Here is a 25,817-nt window from a genome sequence, read left to right as displayed (position 1 = left end):
ATCTTTCCTTATCTTGTAACCCCTCCCCGTAACACAGTCCTGTAATAGGATCCTGAAAATGCCCCTTAGATTTAGAAGTAGGAAAGTTTCACAAATTGTGTCAAAGGGCTCCATTCCAGGCAAACTCACAGTAAGGGCACAGCAGAAAACGTAAGTTATACTCTGCCTTGTAGGCAGATTTCACACATTTCATAGATATTTTTTCATATGTATGTGTTCTGTTTCTTTAATTTTGTCTCTAGTGTGCTATTAATTATGGGCCTTAATTTACTTTAATCAGAACAAACCCTTTAATTTTTATCTTTCCCACCCCATTTTATAAAACAATAAAGCCCAGATATAGTTAATTATTTTTAAAATGTTGCTGCTACTACTCTACTTAGGATATGGTGATACTGCCAATATTGAAACTATAATTGTATAGCTCAAAATGTTCATTCATTAGCTTCTATGTGAGATGACAAAATTTGGCATGAGGAACCCATTTAGGAACACTGATATCTAGCATAAAATAAGAGAGGAAGTTGTCCAAAATCCAAAATTAAGAAAGTTCAGGACCCGAGCTTTGTGTACGTTCATTCTCCTCTCACATTTGATACTCCAGGTAATTCTCTTTTGTATCTTTCACCCAGTGGGTTTTTAATACAAGTGCCCTGGTGCTGACAACAGCACTGTATTAATCACCATTTAAGCTAAAATCGGTTAAAATAAAGCACTTCTCATCAACTTGTTCCGTGAAGTCCCTCAGTAGTCTAGTTTAGTAGTTACGATATGCTTTGGTGTTAGATGGTCTTCAGTTAAAGCCCAGACTCTGCCCCTCATTGTCAAGGTGGTTCATCTCTCTCAGCCTCAGCACCCTCACGGGATATGAAAAGCAGTAACAAAGACCCATACCTTTCAGGTTTGCTAATTCAGACACTTAACAGGTATTTGTGGAGCACTTTCAATTGCCACACATTGTCGTGTGGATTACATAAGATTATGCCTCAGTATTGCCTCTGGGCGAGGACTCAGCACAGAGCCATCCACATAAGCAACTTTCAGTACAGTGATACTCGGGGCAATGGTGTGCTTGTGATGTTCTGTGGGCTCGGCCTGGTGGTTGTAGTTGACAATTCCAGTGAAATTCTCTAATCAAGCTTTTCCACGGCTTTTCTACTTACCCCCTTATTTGAAAAATTTTCCCATCTGTGCACAAGTTTGTGAAAAGTATATGATCCTCTGTGTATTTCTTTTTCCAGAATGGAGTCTACTGAAAAATGTGAAGTGGTAATTCAACATTTTAATGGAAAGTATCTGAAAACACCACCTGGCATCCCAGGTAAGACCAACCATTAAGCGGTCACCCCAGAGCGTCCAGGCTTATTGCAATGACTACAGTGAGTGCATGGTGAGGCCCTGGGTGGGTTCCTGGGAGGGCAGCATTTGCATTTATAAGTGTATAGTTTTTAGTCCTATGCAGCAACTCATCTTTGTTAAAACTACCAAACATTTCTTGCTGATTCCTCTTTGGCCTTTCTGTTGAATCTCTGTGGTTCGTTCCCTAAAGTGAACTAGAGGAAATCACAGCAAAGAATACTCAGAGATGCACGTGAAGTGAGGAAGTTTCTGACTCCCGTCATTAACATTGGTTTCTTGATTTCTAATTTATAAAGCACCTGAACGGTGGTATGCACCCTAGTGTTCACGGATGGATGCCAGTGTGCAAACATCTCCCACCAGTCCATGACAAAAAGTGTACAGAAAGGGGGAAAAAGCATTTAGAAACTTGTATAGCAATTTGACATTGTCATACGATCTGGGTGCCTAAGTTCATATTTTACAAAAATATCAGTGACTGACCTATTGAAAAAAATTATTGAAATTGTCCATTCATCAGAGAGAATTTGAGGAGCACCCATCTAGACTTTTGCAGGGCATTTCACATTTCCCAAAGCAAAATTCTTTCTTTGTTAAATTTCAGTTCAGTTACAATTGTTCCCCCCACCACCTTGCTCTCCCTTCCCTTGTCACCCCGGCCCCCACTCCCACAGTTAATCCTCACCCCGTTGTCTGTGCCTATGAGTCCTTGATTCATGTCCCTGGACTTGCTCCTTCCCCTCCTGTCCCCATGATCCCCCTCCCTCTGGTCTCTGTCATTTTGTTCTTTATCTCCATGTCTCTGGTTCTATCCAAAGCAAAATTCTTAATTATACACATCATAAGATGATATAACTTTATGCTATGAAGAACTACACTAAAAAAAGAATTACACTCAAAATAAAAAATTAAATATAGCACACGTGTCAAAGCTTAAGCTAGAAATGCCTGACTTGATATTAATCTAGCAGTAGGATATATGGAAAGTATTTAATATGAGGTGAGTACATTGAAGAGTATATCTTACTCATACATAAAGACATTAAAGATTGACAGGTGCTAAAAAAGAATTAGAGTGAGTGGATAAAGAACTATCTAACTAACGTATGTTGGTGAATTTGTTTCTCTCTTGTTTTTTGTGATTCTCGGGGGAATAATGCGACTTTCTCAGCTGTATAATATTTTTCTTTTGGTCCTTTCAACTGGATTTCTATAGTCTTTGCTATATAATGTGTGTACTATTTAAAATTCATGGTTAAAGTGTTTGGGGGCTGAACATTTCAATTCCTTAAAACATACTGAGGTTTATACAAGAGGACTTTTGAACAGAAAGAAATATTTTTGTGAAGGGGTCAGGGTTCTTTTATGAATTGGTTGGTTTGGGGAAAATGTCAGGACAGAAGAAGAGTCCTTCAGACCGAAAGTTGGATGATGCGGAAAATCCACAGTAGCATCTCTGGTTGATCAGAGGGTCACCACACAGTAAAACCTGTGCCTCGATTTGGTTAGTGCCTCAATTTGGTTAGCTTCCATGCATAACGTTCCTTTGAGAATTGACTGCATTTCGATCCTGTTGGAGACATATGGTGTTGTTAAGAAAAGAGTTAGCAATTTACATCTCAGCATGAAAGCTGTCCTTGCATTTTAGGAGACATACTTTTCATTTTTATTTTATTTTAGCAGAAAAAGCACTTTAAGACACTCTGCTCAGACCCATCATTGAAGAAAGGAGTTGCATTGTTAGAGGATTTTCCCCACATTTATCCCATTTCACCCCGGAGATGCTTATCTATATAGAATTCAGATTAAGTGTGCATAAGATGGCTATATAAAAAAATTAATAGTGAACAAATTATATAGAAATTATTGTTTATTCAAGTTTTAATACAGGTCTCAGTTTTTTAGGTTTCTTCCTTTTCAGAAAAAAAGACATTGAAATACTTCTCAACTTGATTGATTTGAAACTGTTTTCCTTGCTTTCCTCATTAAATGTATAGCTGACAAATACAATTTAATGCTTAAGACAAACAGAGTCACTAAAAACCCCCAAATACCTGGGCGTTCTTCCTGAATATGCAGGCTCTGACATCAGCCTATCTAATAGCATAGCTACACCCAATGGAAACATTGTGAATAGCAAGAATTTAGTTATGAGTGTCTCACTTCCTTTTATCTCATGGGAACATGAGAGGCAAAATAATTGTTCCCAGTTATAAAACTCCTTTAAGAGCTGTAACTTTATGCTTCTGATTTTTACACGAAACACTAATAGAATTAAATACACAATCTTGATCACAGTTGGTACGTGAATATGTTTATTTATGCATTGAAAGTCAAATAGGGTTTAATAAAGGTTTATAGAAGATATTTAATTTTTTGATATTTAAATTTATGTGGAATAAAACAGGACATAATACAAGATGTTGGTATTTTGGAAGTCACAGTAGTAAAATGCCCTCATTGAGTATATTCAGTAAGTTGAGACAACAGGTATAATAAAATGTAGGTGTATGCTGTTTGCCTTTATTTGTTCGCATTTGTTATTTGTTGTAGATGGTTGGAATCTTATATGAACAGAAACTAAGCTAATCCAATTATCTATTCTATCTTGAAGACCCAGTGGATGTTGCTATGTGTTCTGAAATCAGAGTGGAAGTCATTGCTTTGATATTTTCAAAATAAAAAAGTGACCAATTTCCTAACGTTTTCAATACTAATACAGCTTTAGAGACACTGTCCTTGCTTCTGGGTGCACTCATTAAAGCCCATTATAATTGATCAGATCTACCTGCAACTACAATAGAATTCAAAAAACTATTTTCAAATCTCAGTCTTCCACATTCTTGAGATGTGGCATCTCTGAATTCAGAACTTTGTGATTTTATAAAACTCACATTTATAGTTTCAATATAATGATTTAAAGTTGTGTGATTGAGGGACCCACAAGGGCCCAGTAATGGCCCGAGCTTCTCAGGCTCCAAAAAGCCCTTGAAAAGACTGCATGTTAAGTCAATTGTCTTCTCACACTAGAGCCCTGCTTTACCCCTACTTTAAAACAGTGGAGAACAATTGGTATGGAATTTGCGTTCTTTACTTCTGTCTTCAGGGATGGCTTGGGGAAGTGTGCATAAGGCATTGGAAAAACATACTGCCATGTTGGCCCCTGTCACTTTTGACAATGGTTCCTCTTAAAGGAGATGCAAAGTTATTTTTTTTCCCCCGGGAAGAACATCTAGTTTCCCAGTCCCTGACTGTGTCATTTCTATGAAAAAATAAGAAAAAGAAATTCACTTCAACCTCCAAATTTTGACAGTGGTCTGAATTTCAAATTCTGAAAACAACATGGTTAAGGATATTTGCAAGGACAGGTAACGTGAACCACATTTGTGTTGCTTCCTCCATTATGATTTGCATTGTTCTAGGAATAATTTACTCACTCATTAAATAGATTTCACAATGGCATTTAGTTTTCATTCCTGAAAGAATAGGTGAGTTGAGAGAAAACTGTGTAGGTCCTTCTTTTGACTCATCCTTTCTTTCTCGGGGCTCCTCCTATTTGCTCATAAAAGATCTAATTTTAATGAATACATCATGAATTGTTAATGCCTATTAAAGCCTCTCAGAACTAGCTCTGTTCACTTTGATTTATAATGTTATCCCAGATTTTGGTTACCTCAATCGATGAAGCTAAATATGCCTGTCAAAAATCAAACTCTTTGAATTCTGCTATATATAGTACAGGGAATTAACAAAGATCAGGTGGCTGTGTGGCTACTAGCAGGTGGCAAGACGATGACACAATGTGTGTTAAACAGTGTCAATCATTCCAGCCATCCTCAGAGAAGAGATCATCCAGCATTTTCTCCCTTCCCTAGAGGGAAACGAAAACACAGTGTTCCATAAATGTTGCATGTCCTATATATCGATCTTGATGCTTTCTGGACAAAATGAAGGATCATTAGTTGCTTGCCTGCCTAACCCCGGACATTCCCTTGTCCCGTAATGAATTGCCCAGCCATGTTGTGCAACCTTAACGTCTTCCATTTTCAAACCCAAAGCAAAGGGTAAGTTCTCAGACACTTCAGGGATCTGTAGGGCATGAACTTGAAAGGCTCACTTTCAAAGAGCCCCCAGAGCAGAGTGATGCGCCATGAGGAAAAGGCTTCCACGTGTAAGGACGTGTATTGATGAGTAGAACGTGCAGGCTAGTTTGTAGAAAAATAAATCACATGTTGCTCTCACACTAGACTTTTGCCTGTAAGCTCATATTCCTATTTGTGGAGTAATCTTTCCAGAAGAAAATGGAATGACTCCCTTTTAGTAAGATTTGATTATTCTTCAGATAATTATTTCTAATCCCGAATGAACTCCAAGCAGTAGGGAAGGGGGAAAGAAAGCTCCGCACATTTGGGGGTCTTTTACATTTTATCAAATCCTGTGATAAACAGAAATTTAGACAAGTAATAAGTGCCATATGAATAATATTTTAAAATAAATAATATAAAACTGTGCCTTTTTGGTGCTTTGACATAATTTTATTATTGTGCGTTTATGTAAATATGAAATGTATATGATTGTGGATATGTATGTACATATCCTGGGGGCACATGAGGCAATATATTTAAAATCTGATATTTTTTAGAGAAAATGAGGAAAGAAAATGTCACCTAGAGTAAAATGCCAACAATGTACTTAAATAAAATTAATGTTAAGAGACATGGCTCAAAATTCTGAATATTTGAACAATAGATATATAAATTTTTATCAGTGGGAAATATTGCCGACCCTCACAACCACAGTTTCCTCCATGGTGTTGGGTTGGCCTAAAAGTTCGTTTGCTTTTTTCTGTAAGATGGCTCTAGTAACACTTAGTTGTCTTTAACTTCACTTGAAACAATGTTGTTAGATTGTATTGTGACAGCTGTCATATCAGCATGCACTTTTTAAAAATGTATCAACTTTGGTGAATTTTTGTATAGCCATTTTTATATTGAAGGTGGAAGAAAATGCACAACATTTTGGCATACTATGTTTTATTATTTCAGGAAAGGTAAAAATGCAACTGAAAAGCAAAATAAAAACCCTTTGTGCAGTGTATGGATGAGGTGCTATGATTGATCAAATGTGTCAAAAGTGGTTTGAGAAATTTTGTGCTGGAGATTTCTCACTGGACGATGCTCCATGGTCAGGTAGACCAGTTGATGTTGATAGCAATCAAATCAAGACATTAATTGAGAACAGCCAACATTATACCATGCGGGAGATTGCTGACATCCTCATAATATCCAAATCAATAATGTCATTGGTGAAAATGAAAAATGTGTTTTTTACTTTATGGAAAATACCATGCAGACTTATATTGGCCAACCCAATATCAGTCTATTAAGTCCCCAAATATAACTGTAACTGAGTATGAAATAGCAAATACAAAAATATTATGGTACAGTTTAGCAAAAATATTCCTTTATGGTTCTACGGAGGAGAAGCACTAATGCTGACATTTTCATCGTTGTGAAACTAAAACATCATTTACACAATAAACTTTGCAAACACTACAGTCCCTAAGGGGGTACCAGTTTAGATTTCTCACTAAGAGGACTTTTTTAATGTTTAGGAGCTACTTTCTCTGAAGCCTCTCCTCTGTAACATTAGGGATGCTGTTTAGATTATTTCTATGCACTAAACACAACACTGTTGGAATATTATTAGTGAACTTTACGAAGCAGCCTGACAACTTCACGGTCACCAGTCTTAGAGTCTGTGTAAATACTATGGACATGGGCTTGGTCAGTCATTTGTCAATTTTCTGATGGAGCCACACATGCCTGGTACTGTGATGGTAAACTCATTGTGACGTATGAGTTGGTAACTGATTAGATAAAGGAGAAAAGAGGAAGAGATGATTGCATTTCTAAATCTGGATCATGAGAAGCCAGATACAGAATATCCAAGGCATCATCTTTAGGGGATTCGGAATGACTGGAGTGGGTTTTGCGCCCAGTGCCACCTCCCTTCTTCTCACCTGTGATTACAGCTGCTGATGGGATGGGCCGTCTCCATACACCTCGGAGGGTCCAGTCTCCAGCATCCACTGATTCTCTCCAGTTTACTACCTCAGGGCAAAACCTAGAAAAGCTCACTCAACCTGACATACGTTTTCTACAAACTTCAGTGGAGCTATCACTCCCTGGGACCACCCTCCGTCAATGGGAGGTGGGAGTCAGTGCATAAGATTGGGCCCCTTGCCCTTCAGAGAGATAATTCTGAGTTACTTTCTACACGGCTCCTTAGGGGTTTGCCAGCAGTGATAACAAGTTCAATGAGACAACTATTTTTTTATTGGTTTTCCTTTCTTCCCCACCTTTCTTTTCTTTTTCCATCCTGCCTTCTTCCTGACATCAGCTCCCAATGAAACTACCTTATACCAGGCTCTGATTTTGGGGAACTCAAATTAAGGCAGACGCTCCAAGATTGGTGGTGGGAAACCACCCTTTGACTTATCACTTTTGTCTAAAAAGGGAGCTAGACCAGCTGAAATGGTGAAATGAATGTCATGGACCAAATATATTGTTTTCATGATTTTTTTTATAGTGGCATTTATGAACCACATATTAGAGGTGATAAAGGCAAATCTTAGTGGTTATAGGCAGATGGTAGACAGGGTTTAGATTTAGCAAGAGAAGTATGGAAGAGGATGAGGGGCAGTGACATGGCTGACAGTTGGGGAAGAAAATGGATGCGGAATTAGGAGCTAGGAAATTGTCATAATGCCAGCAAAGTGAGGGCGAGGTGCAGGCATAGAGAATGAAGTCACAGAGGAAGGGCAGTGTGAGGTTTGGGGTTTAGCTAAAGGGAGAGTGGTCGACATCGATCATGAGCTCTGGGGTGACGATGCCTGCAGTGGGCTGAAGTGAAGCAGAGTTGATCTTCCGTTGAAAAATTGGAGGCTTCTGATTAGAAGGTTTTCAACAATACAGTTGACTTCCTTGCTTAATCTCACACTTCCCTTGTTTTCATCTCAAGTTCTAATCTTCATAGGAGCAGGTTAGGGAGTGTGAACAGGCTGAAGTAAATCTTTGTTTATTTGAGTTTGAGTCAATGAAACCAGGTTTTTTTTTTTTTTTTCTTTTTTGTCGCTTCAAGGGCTATTGCTTAGCTCAGTGTAAATTTTCAATAAATATTCTTTGGACTTGATGCACAATTCCATGAACTGAATAAGGTTCATATTCCTATTTGCTTTTAATGAAATTCCTGAGGGTGTGTGGGAGATACACAGCTCCTGCTAAACAAGCATCAACACCCTTGGAGATAAACATTGAGAGAAGTCTTGAAATCCTTTCTTAATTTCTGAAAAAAACTTCATTTGTATATCTAAATATATGGAAAGAGAAGGAGCTGAATACTCACAAGAAAAAGAAATAATTTTATCAAGAAATATTCTAGTTACTTGTTAAATGCCTCATTTTTTTCAGGACTGTTTTCAGGGGCTGATCCTGGCAGTCTGATTTTTATTTCCTTAAATAACTCTTTCTTGGCACAACGATAAATTCTGCTTTCTGACATGTCAAATGATCTTGCCCAATTTATATTGAAATAATGTCTAGATACTAACTTTTTGCCACTAAATCTAGTTAACCATTTTTTCCTCCCCAGCCCCAATATGTGAGTATCTTGAGAATAAACAGAAAAGCAGTTTTCTTGGTCTGTGCCTTTGTCCTTTGGGGCATAATGTTGCTTCTCCCTGCCTAGAGGAAGTACTACAATGGCTTATTGTTCCCAGTTAATCATGTAATAAAATCTATAGTGTTTAATTAATATAATATGGCCAATCTGCTTGGTGAAGCATATATTTTCGATAATTATGTATAAGCATCAATGCGTAGTAGCACAATTTGCCTAGAGTCTCTACTTGGCTCCAAAACTTGATTTTTTTTTAATGCAGTCATCATTTGATGAACCAGAGAAGAGGGCAGGGAGGTCTTCTATACATCTCTAGAATCAAGAGCTCTGCTCATCTATTATTTCTAAAAAGTAACTACCTTCAGGTTTTCAAAAATGTATGCATGGAAGATTTCACAGTAAAACCTTACAAAACAAACTATAAAACCTCTATGTTATTTCTAAGAAATGTTGGGCCTTGCCTTCTGTCAGCATCACTAATGAGTAAATGAGTAAACCATTATTGTCTGTCCCGAATGAGTCCTATTAGCGAGCAAAGAGGGTTGAGTGGCTTAAGACCAATTAAGACACCAGCCATGGAAACCAAGCTCTGAATAATTAAGTGCTTAGTGAATTTCCAAATCCAGAATCTCATTTGTTAGGATTGATTTAAACCACATTCTAGCCAATTTTGGGATCAATGTGTAGTATCCTGAATGAAACACTTGCCACTCTCTTTAAGTAATTATCAAGCAGCCTGCCATGCACACAACTCATTATTTGTGATCTAATTTTTTTTCAGAATGAAAATCTGCAAATTTTAAGAAAATATTTTAAGAGGAATATTAATAAAAATGCTCATTAGGCGAGCTCTGAACCAGCCATCAATTGATTATCTTATAACTGTTTCCTCTGATTTCTTCTTTAAGCCTATGAATAATTAATCAATTAGTTTGCTATTATTTTAGTCATTTTTCAGTACAGAAAAAAAATAATGTATAGGAAATTGACATGCTTGGGATCGTTTTTTTAAACTTCAAATATTCCCAAGATGCTTATCCCATTAGATTGACATTTTTCTAAAGAGAACTTTGATGTTTATCTTTACTTTGAAACAGTTTTCCCACGAACACTTTGACTATAAGGATTGCACCTTCCTTTTTGTTTTATGTTTAAAACATCTAACCCAATACACGTCACAAAGGAGTACTGACAATTGCTTATTAAGTATGTAACTATCTGTTTGTGGTAGCCAGAATAATGCACCCACACCCCAAAGATTTTTCAGTCTAATTCCCACTGCCTATAAAGCCTATAAATTAGTTTACATGGTAAAGAGAGGTTAGTGTTGCAGTTGAAATGAAGGTTGCCAATAAACTGGCCTTAAAATAGGGAAATTATTCTGAATAATCCAAATGGCCCTGATGGAACCACAAGGGTCCTTAAAAGTGAAGAAGAGGAGCAGAAGAGGAGACTAGTGAAGCTTTTGGGAAGGACTTGCCTCACCATTGCTGGCCCTGGAGAGCTGAGGAAGGCAAGAAACTGGGTTCTTCCGAAAGCCCCCAGGGAGGACCTCAGCCCTGTGTATATCTCAGTGCCACCCGTTGTGATCTCTGTCGGACCTCTAATCTACAGAACATATGATAGTAGATCTGTGTAATTTTATGTCCCTAAATTTTTTTCGTTTCTTCTGATAGCAGCAACAGAAAACTAATACACTGGTATAGAACTTTTTTCAACTGAATATCATCTGAACCATTTCTAAATGACATGACTAAAGCAGGATATGGAGGACTTTCTGAGTTTCTCCAGTTTTTAATCTTTGGATCACTGGGTCGCTTGTTTGTTAAATAGGAAAAATAAAACCGTCTTGTTCATTATTTTGACTACAGTTTCTTTATACCTTCTCTTAAGGATATGTTAGACTGGATAACTATTGAACATCTAAAAAGAAAGTCTTTGGGGGTTGGCATCTTCGACCTCAGAGCACATCATTATTGACCCCAATACACCAAATATTAATTCAGACTCATAGCAATATTAGGAGGCTGTAAATATGAAAACAACCATTTTCCTTTGATCTGAGAGCAGGACTTCTTTTGGTTCAGAAATTTGTTTCAAATAGTTGTACTAGTTGAGTCAATGAAGAGCCCTAAGGTAAACTGACTCAGTATTTTAAGTTGATTCCTAGCTGTTTGGTATTAGAGAGGATGATAGAGTGCCCAGGGTGCTGGCCTGACTTCCATCAGCCAGCACCTGTGTCTCTCTTTCTAGGTGGACTGGCCCCAGGCTGCAGGAACCTGGTCTACCTATGAGCCGGGAGTGGCAGAAGGGCCTAGGAAGTTCCATTCCCTGCTTGGGGCAGTTCTCAAACAGTGATCGATAGATATTGGAGTTTCTATATTCCCATTCTTTTGCTGCTGCTGAGAACATGCTGAGTAAGACCGACATTCTCTCCATGGCTTCCCAAACTACCTGGAGATGAACACACTAGATGCATTCTAAGTAGGGCAGCAGTTGTCGATAGGTAACTGGCTTCTCTGTAAAGAGCTTAGACAGTTTGAATATTTGTAAGACATTTGTAGGGGTAGAGAAAATTGCGATCGTGTGTCCTACGAGTGAGTAGATCACTGGCTGGCAGTGTGATTTACATCATACTATGTCTTGATAAATGTCCATTTAGATTACTCAAAATTGCACTGATATATCAGATACTGGGGTTTCAATACAAAAATTCTTTCAGAAGTACAAAAGCATTGAAATCAAAGGTTGAAACTAATGTATTTTTATGGGCAACTACTGTAAAATGCCATGGTGTATTAGAGCCAAATGGTGGCCCAGAGACCAGCAGGGTCTTTGAGATCCTTTCTGGTGGTCTGCAAGGTCAAAATATTTTCATAATACTGAAAAAGCATTTGCCTTTTTCACTCTGATTCTCTCAGGAGTGTAGAGTGGAGTTAGCCAGAGGCTAAATGATATGTGATGTTATAAAAGATTAAATGCAAAAGCAGATATGAAAACCCAGCAATTTTCTAGGAGGCCAGAAATGAGAGATTTGTGTAACTATAAAACAAAGCCACTCTTGCCTTGAAAAATATTTTTTATAGAAATGCCTCACTTATGTTATCATGTAATAAATAGGTTTACTTTTGCTGTTTAAAAAATAAATTTATAAGGGAACATCTTGAGATTTCTCAGTTTAATTCTTTGAAGTGATAAATATTAAAAGATATAACCCATGTAAACAAAAGCTCTTTGGCATCTTCAATAAAACAAAAACACAACAAAACAACAATCATTTTGAATGCCGCTGATTCAGAGTAAAATTTAAGATTCAAACCATTTCATCTTTGCAGAACTAGAAAAGACTTAGAAAGATAACCAGGATAAAGATGGAATTTAAACTATTCTCTCATTTTTCTGATTTTATTTGGAAAACCTAGATGTGTTCTACAAAGCTATTTCAAGTGGAAGAATTAAGAAATACATTTCTATTAAATGAGTTACACTAGTATTCTTTTTTTTAATAAGCATACCTCAATCTATAGTGAATGTCTTGTTTTTCAAAAGCAGAGGTAACGGTTACTTTTCTGAGGATTTGCATTATGTTAGTAGATAACACGTTGTCTGCCGGGACACGGGAACGTTTGACGGAAGCGATGCATACACGCAGCCTGTGCGGTGTGCTAGCATTGTGGGAATGGAACTGTATGTAACTTGTGAATGGCATGTAAGTGTGAGTCTGCCAGAATTTAGGGATAATTTAATATTAATATCTGAGAACCAAAAGGCTAACTACACATACAACATGAGAGTTCTGTTATCATCATAACTCTTGTGCGTCATTTCTGTGGGCCGCTGCTAATTTCGTATTGGGCTTCTGTTACAGCTGGGCTGCCCCATGCAGTGCTATTCGCCATGTGGACACACCTTCCGTGTAGGCTTCCAGGCTTGCTGGTTGTAGTAAATAACAATGCTAATATAGTTCTAACAATATAAACACTAATGGGTAACTCACTGAATACTGTTTACTGTTAAGATTCCTATAAAATCATTTATTTTTAATTTTCCAAAATGGTAAAGTCTGTAGTTGTGGTGTCCCCAAATCATGGTTTGTTTAAGGTTATTATTGCCTCTTAATAAGGAAGATCGCCAAGGAAAGTCATTTTCTAGACATTCTTAGCAACTCGTTTTATTTTGAACATAATGAACCCATGTAATCGGTGAAAGAGTTTAAGGTGAAATTTCTCCTGGCATTTATTTTGAAAGGGCACGACTTAATATTTGTTTATGCTCTTTGACAGTCACCTTGTTTCTCTCATCCTGAGGACCAGGGTTCTGCATCTTTGCTGCTCATCCATGCAGTTCACGGTGAGCTCTCCAAGACAGTCTCATGGAGGGGACTTTTCCCCTACATGGATTCAGTTGGGGAGAGAGCACAAACTACATGCCTCCATGTCAGTTTGAGTTTTGGCTCTTTCTTTTCTTTACTGTTGAACTTGGGCAATTATTTAGGCTCTTGACAGGTTATTCGTGGAATTTAATGTTTCCATTGCATATGTATAATAGCTCCATTACAAAAGTGTTATTAGAACTAACTGAGAGATTGTGTAGAGCTCTACAAAATTTCTGGCAGGAAATGATAGCTCTTGCCATTATTAGTAGTATTTATTAGCATCATGAGAATCATTTCATTAATATCCACTCTCTAGGCTAGAAATGTAATTTAACAGTTGAAGTCTATGAGGTATAATCACTAATGGGCATCACCTAGGACATAGGCTATATTTGATGTACTTCCATTTTAACTAAGTAAGGACTCTTTATGCACACAGTTGCCCTGTTTCATTCTAGGATGGTGTCCAATTCATTCAAACTGTTGGGGATGGAGCTTGACAGTTTTCTGGGATGATTAGGAGGAGTGTAGCATCAGAAAAATATTTACCTGAAATGGGCTCTGGTGACTCCCAGATTCATAAACACAAGTCCCACTTCTTCTAGGACCAAGATGGCCATGTTAATGCAGAAGGTCATTGCTACAAAAATAGGTCTGATCTCAAATTTCTGGTACCGATTTCTTGGCAGATCTTTGCATCTCCAGTTCACAGGACCTAACATCCCTTTCTAATACCCCCTCTGGAAGAAAGCCCTCTCAAATATCAGTGCACCATTTTTGTGCAGACTTCCGTGATTTCTAACTCCTCTGCTCTTAATTCTCATTGCATCACATTGAATTGTTATCTCCCGTACAGAGTGTCTATTTGTGACACGTAGTTTTGTGTGGCAGTTACTGTATATGTACCTTATCCAAATGGATGGCAGAATTATGCTTTTTTTTAAATCCCATATCCACTCTACTGCTCAACAACTGAACACAGGAGATGCATAATATAGACAGACTGAAATAAATTAAAAATAGTTGAGCACATTATTCCAGTGTGATTTCATAATGCTGTCTTAATCTGTCCTCATAATGTATTCAATTAGTAAATGCTTATAAAGCAAATGCACCTACCATCAACTGTGATGATTCCATACAGAAATATTCTGTATAATCTGTTCCCCTTTGTGAATTTTAAAATATTTAAATTTCATAAGCTTTCTTTGGGATGGAAGACAATGATCAAAAGCACAAAAGTCCTTTTCTTTCACATAAAAGTTAAATTACCTTTCCATTTTACATTCTTTCTATTGCCCCTCTCTCTAGATTAAAAAAAAAAGTAATGGCCTATGGAAAGTAAAAGAAGAAATATAAAATATGTTGGAACAGCAAACATCCTGTTGGTTGTTACAATTAATGCTACAGTAGCAATTAGACATACTTTTTTTTCCCTAATAAAAATTCTTTGAGAACTCAGTTCTGGTGTTCACAAAGGTTTCTCTTTTCCTGAAGCTTCCTGCATGTGCTATCCTTGTAGTTGCTGGGGCTGTAGTGTCCCATGCCATCAGCAGAGTAGATTCATCAGTCTTTACAATGATTTGAACTGTTGTTCAAATAAATATTTATACCCTCTTTCCTTAAGGGCAATGAAGTCTTTTATCAATAGCACCAAGAGCTTCTCCTCTTGACCCTTGTCACCTGTTTGCTCAGAAAATTTTCATTAAACTGTTCAATTTACATTGTTAATGTATTGCTGCCTTAGTCCAGTTTTGCACAGAAACATATTTGTCCTGGATTCAGTAGAATTATTTCACATTCTTTTGGCCTCTGCAGAGAAGAAAATCTCTTCTTGTTTCCTAGTTTAATTTCAGGATTTAGACATTTCCAGTTTCTGCATGTTTTTCTTTTCTTTTTTTGTCTGACTATAGAGCATTTCTCTTGTTACTCTTTGTATATGATTACTTCGATCTTAGTTTTGACACCAATATCTCCTAAAAGGTATAGTTAGAGGGCGTGTTAGCTAATGCCATAGTGGTATTCATTTTGCAGTATACACACGTATAAATCAACACACTGGACAGCTTCAACTTACCCAGCGTAAGATGTCAATTATATCTCAGTAAAGCTGGGGGGAGGGATACAGTTAGAGTCAGAAAATATCTGTTCTGTCCCCACGTCCTGTCAATGAACACTTTTTTTTTTTTGGTGGGGAGAAAATGAGGGGTTTACTCTATGACTAACTTTGTGCTTAGTGCTTTATGGATTATTGTTTCATTCTCAAAGTACCCACAGGAAAAGGGCACCGTTCCATTTTGCAGATGAAGAGGCTGAGACTTATAGAATTTGTGTAGATTACTCAGACTCAGGCATAGTTTGTGGGCTCATTGATCCCAAAATCTAGTTATTCCCCTTAGTAGATATGTGACATTTGGCCAGTTACTTACCTCTCTGTGCCTCTATTTCCTCAGTGACAAAATAGAGCTAATCAGCCTTTTTCTGTGACAGTATTTTGCAGGTGGCTGTGGGTTTAAGTGAGTTATATAGTAATGTAAATACAATATGTTTATCTTACAATGTTCTTGGTAAATACTAAGTGCTATTTAGGTGTAAACAGCACTTAGTTATATTAAGTCACATTTTCCCCCTTGGGTGGAGAAGAGAAATACTATAGGAGAAGAAACAAGCAAGAAATCTAGTAACTTCACCTGTGCACATTTTTCATCCATTCCCAAACTTGGAGGGCTAACTTTCTTAGTTGCTAAATAGAACAAATATTAATATTCTGCATTGCATTAAAATGTTTTATTCCTTTAGTCCATCCAAAGCCTTCCTCCTTGGGATTCAGTTGCTTCCTTCAATACCCATTCTAATTTTCAGAAGAGTGGAAATATTTGACCATTACATGCAGCAAACCATGCACTTGGTTTTGCTACCAGAGTTTAATAAATGGTTCTTTTGTTATAGAGGAAAGGTAGCCTATCTATAGAAACTTCCTTTAAAGAAACAATTTTTCTTCAAAACTAAGCTGTAGAATGATTTTCTTTTCTATTCTGAATTGTATATTACAATTGAGAGCTGGCTATGGAAGAAAAGGCACATTGAAAAAGCCTCAATTAGAAGAGTTAAAGACTGGGTTCTGGGTTTTTTCCACCTCCATCTGTATGGTATCACTCCAGTGGATAGACCAAAAGGTCATAGAAACTAAGTGGCACGTGATAATGCTTTGTATTCCTTGCATTCCTGAGACACTGGAGAGAAAATGTCTTAGAATCCATGAGGTTTTTAGGCTGAGATGTACCACTTAGAAATATAACTACCACAGGTACCCAATTCAAAGAACAGAACAGAGTCTTCTCAGTGGTTACAAAGGGGCTGTAAATCTCAAAGCCATATAAGAAAGTAATGCCTAAATCAGTGAATACAATTCCAGCAATCCTAGAATAAGAACGCTTTAAAAAATCATCTCTTAATGAGGAGGGAGAAAAGCCATATAGTTTAGGGATTGAAGGCACAAAAACATTGTATACAAGAACTGAGTTTACCTTACGATAAGTCAATGGTCTTTACATTAGTAGACGCTTGAATGTATTCTGAATGTATTCATAGAATAAATGTTTTAAATTTGAGTGTGAAGTAAATCTAGGAATATATTTTCAAGGTGAGGGTTACACATATAGTGGAGGAACTGTGATGTACAGGCTGGATAATGGGGATAGAAGGGGAATGATCAACTTCACCTGCAGGAGAGGAATCAACTATTATTGTAGAGGAAGGCCCATTTTTACTGCCATTCTAGGATTTCATGAGATACATGATAATGATAAATAGTTATTATGTAATTACCATTTTCAACTATGCGATGAACTCATGTTAACTTTGCAAGTATATAAAGAACTCAAAATGCAGCTTTTGAAAGTAATATATTCTCAGAAGGAACTTTCAGAGTTGTAGCTCTTAGGTTTAAGGAATCTCCAAAACAGTTTGATAACAAATCTATTTCCCAGCACAATGTTGTTCCATGATGTCCTCATTTCTTTTTGTTTTTATCACTGATTGAGAAGTTGTAAAAGTCCAATGTGAAGTGACATTAGCTGAGCCTTTTAATAATTAATGTTACAAAATGTCCTGAAATAATTATTTAAAAAAAATTTAAGGATGGAAGGTACTTGCCATGTAGAGCCAGACTGATACTTTTGGAACCTCCTTGATACCAAAAAAATTCCAACTAACATGTTTGCATTTCAATTGATGACAGCTGGTTAGAACCAGGTTGAGATGGCCGGGTCAGACGCTGATGAGCCCCTGGAATCGAACGGAACAAGATGGAGTTGGCTTGGCCAGGCCGAGTTTGATTTAAACCACTTGTGTTAGGTTCTACCCAGGTAGATTTTTCAAAAATGAATTTGATCTAATCTTTCTGTTTTAATAAAATGTCTTCCAGATTAAGGATATTGAGTATTTTTCTATTACAATTCTCATCTATTTTTTTCTGGTTTTCTGCTGAGATTGACTTCCATACTTAAGTAATAATTTAATTGTCATATTAAATAATCTTTTCCATTGTACATTTTACAAAATCACTTTAAAAATAAGGGATTTCATTAGCATTCACTACTGCACCATATTTTTTTCTACTTTAGCTTCTTAATATATTTGGTATCATCATATACGTATCTAAATTAATTATTTAACAAGGCATCTTCGCAGCACGTAGAATTTAATCCATTCCTTTCACACTGTTTGATATCACCTTCCCCTGTGCTAATTTAATTACCTATGATACGTGCGCTTGCTTTTCACAAGAGTCACACCGGCACATTTACCAAATCATAATATACTTTATCTCACAGAAGTAGTTCCTCCTATAGAATTTACTTTCAATTTTTTGATTTTGAAATTTTTAGCTGTTCTTGCTTTTTCTGTTTTCCAGATCTGTTAGCCTTTCTCCAAAATGTTAATGATATCTTGTTAGGGTACTACACCAAGATACAGAACACTTCCTAAAAACTCCCTCATGTTGTCCCTTCGTGCTCACGCCTTCCCCCCTACTCTTAAACATCAAAAACCACAAATTTGTTGTCCATCCCTGAAGTTTTGCCTGTGGTCAAATATTATACAGATGGAATCATTCAGTGTGTAGCCTTCTGAATCTCCTTCCTTCACTTAACATAAGGCATTTAAAAGAATGCATGTAGTTGAATGTATCATTAGTCCATTCCTATTTATTGCTGAGTAGTATTTCATTGGATTGCTCTACCTCATTCTGTTTATTCTCCAACTGAAAGGCATTTGGATTCTTATCAGTTTGGGGAAAGTGGATATGATAAAGTACTTATTTTTTATGGCAAGCCAGTATAATTTTTGTTTTGTTTTGTTTTTTTGGTGCTGTTAATTGGGAGAAAATCCTGAATTTTATCTAATAACTGAGGTAATCATTATACAACCCTTGAGTTGTCTCTTATGAAAGTTAATTTTAAAATATGAAAGTCATTTATTTTCCTGGAAAATTGTAAACTCAATTGTGATGGATTCTTCTAATGCATATTTCATTTACTTTATGTTTTGAGTTGATAACATGTACAGTTTTGAAACAAAAGCTTCACAGTAAAAAGTACTTTCTCTCTCTTTCCTGTGGTACAGCCACCCTAGTTTTCTCCTTAGAAGAATTAGTATGAAGTTTCCTTGCATTTCCAGAGGCTATTCCTGACTCATAAGCTTATGTTTATATTTTTATTTCAATGGGGGCAAATATAGACTTTCCTTTTGACCTTGATTTTGTTTTATTTAATCCTGTACCCTGAAGTTTATTCTAAATAGTACAAGGAAAGTTGTCTCATTACTTTTGATAGTTGTATAGTATTCCATCATATACATGAGCAATACTTTTTATAAAAATTTAAAAACTATTTTCCTGTGGATCTTCAGGTTCTTCCCAATCCTCTTCTATTACAAACAGCACAAACATGATTAACAAGAGGAAATAACCAAATTTAATAGATATATATATGTGGGAACTCTGCATATATGAGCCAGGGACCCCACATGCAGGAAAACTTTAGAGGAAGAAAGGGAGCATGGGTATTTAAAACATTCTGAACTATGGATGACGTAAGGTGCCTTGGGGATTCCAAAAAGTCATTGCAAGATGATAAGAAAGGTCCCACCTTATAGATAGGTCAGAAGAAGTTATCTATGATAATGTCTTATGGACCAAGCCTCTAATTCAAATTATTCTAGGTAGTTAAGGTGGGGGGCAGGCATTTCTCTTGAGCCTGAGATTAAAGTTACCTTTAGCTTAAAATAATCTGCCTACCACAGAGGCACATTTTGGGGTGACTCACTCTGGACCCCCATACGTTATACCACTTAATTTTATGAAATGTCTTTTGTGAAGTGTGGTAGGTCATTATGAGGACGCCATGACACAATTTACCCTTAGCGTAGCTGGGAAGTATTAATGTATTGTGTGGATTTTGGCTCTATGACTTTACAAGGAGTGTGATTCATTCATGAGTAATCTGTACCCTACACTCCTGTACAGTCATTAGAAAATCCTGCCTTGATGATTTTCCATCGAATGTCAAAGCTCTCAGAAGTTTGCCGTTGTGTTAAGTTTGGATTCTCCAAAATAACCCAAGAGATACTCCCTCCTCCTTTCCTTTCTCTGGTATTGTGATTTATCAAGTGTCTTACAGGAAGTGATTAAGCATTCAGGAGAATTACTTAATTTTCAAAAGGACTGCTTTTTTTGTGTGTCTTGCTTTTTGAGTCAGAGGGATTTTCAAGTTTAAAATACCGAGGTATTTTGTAACCTCAGTGGTAAAATATTTACACTTTGATATTGAGTGAAACTTCCCAAATTGCATGATCTTTGAATACAAATTTAATTTACATTTCCTTTTCAAAGCTTTTAATTCTCTGCGGTTTCAGTCCCTTGACTCAGCACTCCCTGGAACCTTTCTGTTTGTTTAGCTTGGGCTCCTCCCCTTCCCTGAGTCTCAGCCTTGGGTGGAGACAGCCGGTAGTTCAGAGTGAACCCCCACACCCCAGTCCCTGGTAGAATGTGCACCTTATTCCTCTGTACTTATTCCAACGTGTTGGTGAAATCCTGTAAGAAGCCCTGCTTTTAGAAGTCCTTTTAACATTTTTTGTTTGTTTTTAAAAAGCCTCCGGTACATAAGTGAGGTGAATAGGTGAATAACAGAGATTTCCTTCAAAGAAGGGTGTTATGTAAATGATGACACCTCATAGAGTTGCAGTTCTATTTCCTGCATTGATCTCATTTTAAAGCCTTGAAGTCAATCGGCTTTTTTTACGTGTTGCTGTTTTAACAGAAATTCCATGTTACCAAATGAAAGTGGCTGACCAAAGATGTTGAAATGATGCTTAAAAGCCTCTTATGTATCATCTTTGGAGTTTCAGGATGCCATTTCAACAACAACAACAACAAAGGCAAAAAGAACAAACAGTTGTGTACTTTGACATCACTATTCAAATACATTCTCGGTGAAGTTCTTTTTCTTTTTCTCCTAGAAAATCCATTTTTGGAGGATGGCTTTGAACAAGGCCAGTGTATAAGAAATAAATTTTACTGTTCATCATTAAAAGTGGAGGATTTACTTACCTTAGAGATGGGTGCAGTTGAACCCATCATCATTAAGTGGCTAGGATAAATTGAGTCCAAATTTCAGCTGCTCGGCTAAGAGAACCAAGATAGAACTCCCTCCTTTCCTAATGGTGGGGCCTTACTGAAAGCTTGTTTGTGTATACCCCGGCAGAGACTTCCATTAGCAGTGCAGTGACAGGTATGTCTGTGCATTTTGCATTCATATCACAATATCTTGTGCACATAGCATATAGTAGTTATATAATAGTTATCCCTGCACTCAGTCATTACCAATTTATTCTTCCCTAAAATGCCCGGATTTTACTTTTTAAATGAAAGATAACAATATATCTTAATCTCCAAATTTATTTTAAATCTTATTGTAGTTTTTTAAATGTATTCAGTTGACAGAAACCTCAGCAATTTCTACCTTTACATTAGATTTATAAAAACAAAAAAAAATAATTAGGTGCATAGACTGGAATTCATGGTTATATCACCATTTCTCTTTTGTACTTCTGGAACACTTAGCCTAAAAGTGGAAGAGAAAATGGATTCAGATCCATATCCAAACCTTGGTTTTCTGCTTCCATTCATAGCTATTATTTCTTCACAGCCTCAATTCCAGTTATCAGAAAATAGGTACTCAAGCCAAATGACACTTCAGCTTCTAGCAAAGGAGTTCGTGTGTCTTATTTTTCTCTCGTATTCCATATGAAGTGCTTCCTTCAAAACGTAGGGTCCTTCACGCTTTGGCTCCATCCTCTAACCTGGAGTTTTCTGGCACTGTCTTCTACCACCACGTACACATATCCCTGCAGCTCTGGGGGGGGGGGGGGGGGGGAGAGACACGAACTGAACTCTGGAACAAGACTGCCTTGATCAGAATCCCAGTTCCACTGCCTGCCAGTTGCAGGATGTTGGGCAAGTGATTTAGCTCCTCCGTGACTCAGTTTCCTGATTTGTATAATTAGAACAATAAGAGCACCTCCCTCATAGAATTATTAAGTTAAATGAGGTTATGTATGTAAAGCCCTTAACTTAGAAGGCCTCCTAGTAAGCACTCTGTATTTGGTGTAGCAATAATATTTACCATCATCATCATAGTTATTTACCTCCATCTTGTTTTAACACATCTTCAATTCTGCCTTTAAGACTTTTTGAGTGGGACAAAGCTATTCCTGTTAGCAGCCCTAATTACTTTCTCAAGCAGACAAGGCAATTTAACAACAACAACAAAAACAGGAAGACAGCATTTAGGAAAATTGCTCTGGTAAAACTGGCTCTCTATACTGGAATTATTCCTTTTACTCAGCAAATATTTATTGAGTTTCTCCATTAATCAGGCACAGTGCAAGGCTCTGGAAATAGTGGCAAACAAAGTAGTTATGGTCCCTGAACTCATGAAGTTTAATGTCTAAGTGGGAGAGAGTAGATAACCAAACAACCTTCAAATGGGTAATTATACATTTTGATAATTCTCTGGTGGTAAATAACAGAATGCAGTGAAAGAGAGAGTAAATAACCTATTTAAGTTATGAAAAAAGGCTTTTTGGAGTTGACTGTTAAATTTGAGACCAGAAATGGACATGGACGGGTGAAGAGTGGGAGGGAAAAGGCATTACAGGCAGAAGGAAACCATTTGCAAATACCCCGACGCATGGAAGCGTGTCGGCGTCCAAGTAGCTGAAGGACCGTGGATGCAGCTGAAACACAGGGAGCAGGAGAGCAGAGCTACATGCCAGGGCTGCATATGACCATTCAGGGCCTCAGAGACCTTAACGGTGAGGGCTAGATTCTAAGCACATTGGGAAGTTTTTAAGCAGGGGAGTGACCAAGTCTAATATATGTCTTTAAATGATTGTACTAGTTCATGTGTAGAAACTGGATTACGAAAAAATGAGCAGAAACAGGGCAACCATTAAAGACTATTGCTGTGCACAGAAGAAAGCTAATGATGGCCTAAGGGGCAGTAGATATGGACATAGTCCAACATATATTTGCATATTGTTAATTAAATTTACAATGTTGAGGTAGCAGAGGCAGGACCTGGTGAGAGATTGCATGTTAGTTTGGGGGGAGATTAAGGTATCCCGAATGAAACTCAGGTGACTCTCTGATTAATGATGCAAGCCACATCGCAGATGTTACTTAACATTATAGATGTAAATAGATGGCATCATCATTTAGTAACGTAGAAAAGATGGAGAAGGCTCTCAAAGTAGCTGGAGAGTCTCATGTACATTTCTGATTGTGAGTCAGTATAGACATCTGCTACAGATTAAACAAAATAGTCCACGTAAAGAAGCAGTAACATACCAGCACATGGCAAGTGCTCAGTAAAAACAATCCTCTAGTAAGACTTAGGTCTGCAGTTTACATCTTTGCTATGACACAGAGAAGGGCCTGTTCGCGTCAGAGCCCCTCATTCACTGTTTTTGTCTGTTTTGCAGTTTGATAGGGCACTGCGAATCCCTGGCAGAGATGAAAGGACCTTGTTCTGGGAAGCACAGTTAATACAAAGTGACTTTCCTTCAGTGCTGGCCAAATTGTCCTGCTGATTTACAATGCACGTAGATCAGAAACACGTGAGGGCAACATTAGCCTGCAGGTTGATGCTTGAGGACTGACTCTTTTCCTTTCTCTTCTCTGGACACGCGCAAGCCAGTATTTATCTCACTGGTCCAACAGCCCCTCTTTGGAGCCCCTTGTCCACTGTGTCTTAAGCCCTGGATGCTGATGGCAGGTGCTTACGCTGACCATCTCTCTTCATGACGGTCTCCAGGGGCAGTCCGTGCTCTCTGCAAAGTGTTCTCCAGAAAAGCTTCTGCTGTCACATGGGAGGCAAATTGTTTCCTAAATCCCTTAAGGGTGCTTTAAAAAAACTGAGAAAGCATTCCCTGGGAAAATATATGTTCTCCTTTTAAATGATGATGGGATATATATGAGATGTTTAGAAATCAATTATTTTGGTTGAGTGAAGGGTGAGGTAAGGGAAAAAACACAAGACCTCTCCATATGTCATTGTCATCTCTACGGATGGTAATTAAGTGCTATGTGTGGAAGAAATCTCTGGAAATCAATAGACAGAGAGAGAGATAGACAGATAGACAGATAGATGCTTTCCTCAAGCATTCCTTAGGGCGACCGGACTGAAGTTGAGTGTTCTGTCCATGGGTGTGTATTAAATGTTTATCTCCACCAGGGTTCATTTTACTAAAATGTTTCTGGGGACCCTGATGGGCCTCACCTCGGGGCTGTATGTTCACCATTCTGGCACTGACTCCCACGCCAGGATCCTCTGACAGTGGTAAAGTGGACCTTCGTGAGCAGTGAGACTCCCTCCCCAATGCAGCGCTCGTTCTAGCCTTGAGGAAGGCCTGCGTGAATTTGAACGTGGTCGCAACGTCCCGCTGCAGCTGTGCTTGCAGTTCTTCTCTTGTGTCAGAAATGTATTTTCCTTTGAAGTGCGTAATAAACATAATTCTGGCTCATTACAAATGCAGTTAACATCAACTCTCTTTAGCTAGTTATGTCTTCAGCCCAACTGATAATCCAATGAGAAGCATAAGCACAGTGCATTCTTTGAAGCTTAGTTTGACGGATGGGACTTCCATGCTGGGTCAAAGACGTAAGGTCATTCTTTGGTGCTCCCTAGCAGCGTGCAATCCACCAAGCCCTTAGATGTTGTTGACAGACTGTTCTTTCTTAGGTAATTCCTCTTAACTGTCCCTGAGCCCTTTCCAAGAAGGAGCATCTTAAAACCAAATGATCTGGGCCTTGACTCATGGAGGGAAATGAATTTTCAGGCCCAGGACTTTGCAGCAGTCTGGGTCCACAAGTGAATCATGAGCCCGGAGAGCACTGCTTGTCCCTGAAGAGATTCTTTGACTACCCCACCGCCCTCTAGTTGAGAAGATTCATCATGTGAATGTGCACACGGCTGCGTGTCTGGTACGCGGCCACCCATGTGTGGTAATGAGCAGGGTGCTGAGCGAGAAAACATGCTAGAGATGGGGGAAAAAAAAGACTCGATTAAATTCATTTTCTTTCTCAGAGGGCTCCCATTAAACAGCACACATGGTATATGCGAGAGGTATAGCCTCATAACTCTGTGCTTCCCATTCTCCACTTATGAATGCTATTCATTCCAGGCTGCAGGTGTTTGCTGACATGAGCATTTTTAATGTTGTTATTACTGAACTTCATCGGATTCCCCAGGCTGCGTGTGAGTTATCATGGGGAATATTGTTCTACTTGCCTCTTCCATCATTGTACCTGTTGTTTGATGGGGATTAGGAAAGGATAGAAGAAGGGCAAGGAACAAAATGGTATTTGCTGGCACTTTCTCTGTCGTCGGCCATGATGGTAAATGCTTGTCGACCATCCAGGATTTCCTGGGAGAGGAAGAAAGACGATAGATGAACACGTGAACTCTCACGGTGGGTGAGAGCCTGTGTCCCTGGGAAATTCATAATCTGTCTTGGAAGTGCATCAGCGGCAGGCTCCAACATCTCTGTAAACCTAGGGCTGAGGACTTATTTAACATGTATCTTTGTGTTTTTCTGGTCAGTGGCATATGTGACAGGCATGATAAAATGGTGCATGTTTTCTTATCATGTAATGGTTATCTTGTATTGCGTATGTACTTGATTTATTTATTAACCAATTTCCATCTCCCTGTACTAAAGCATCCAATCTGTGAGATCAAGAATCTTTTCCATTTTATTCACTGTTATATGTCCAACCTAAGACTACGTAATTTGTAAAAGCTTAAAATTTGTGTACTGAATTAATAGATAAATAGTAGAA

The 25,817-nt window shown here is 37.8% G+C and overlaps 1 protein-coding gene across 9 annotated transcripts in view; it reads left to right on the top strand.

Moving 5' to 3' along the window:
* RBMS3 (RNA binding motif single stranded interacting protein 3) overlaps positions 1-25,817 on the top strand; it is a 623,271-nt gene that overhangs the window by 404,129 nt on the left and 193,325 nt on the right. For all 9 annotated transcript variants that reach the window (XM_036031515.1, XM_036031514.1, XM_036031516.1 and 6 more), the window contains one exon: positions 1,242-1,321. In XM_036031515.1, the coding sequence (XP_035887408.1) occupies positions 1,242-1,321 (80 nt within the window). The remainder of the gene's footprint in view (positions 1-1,241; positions 1,322-25,817) is intronic.

This window comes from Phyllostomus discolor, chromosome 7, assembly GCF_004126475.2.
Source record: "Phyllostomus discolor isolate MPI-MPIP mPhyDis1 chromosome 7, mPhyDis1.pri.v3, whole genome shotgun sequence".
Lineage (NCBI taxonomy): Eukaryota > Metazoa > Chordata > Mammalia > Chiroptera > Phyllostomidae > Phyllostomus > Phyllostomus discolor.
The sequence above is the reverse complement of the archived record's forward strand: the minus strand, read 5'-3'. Positions and strand labels throughout refer to the sequence as shown.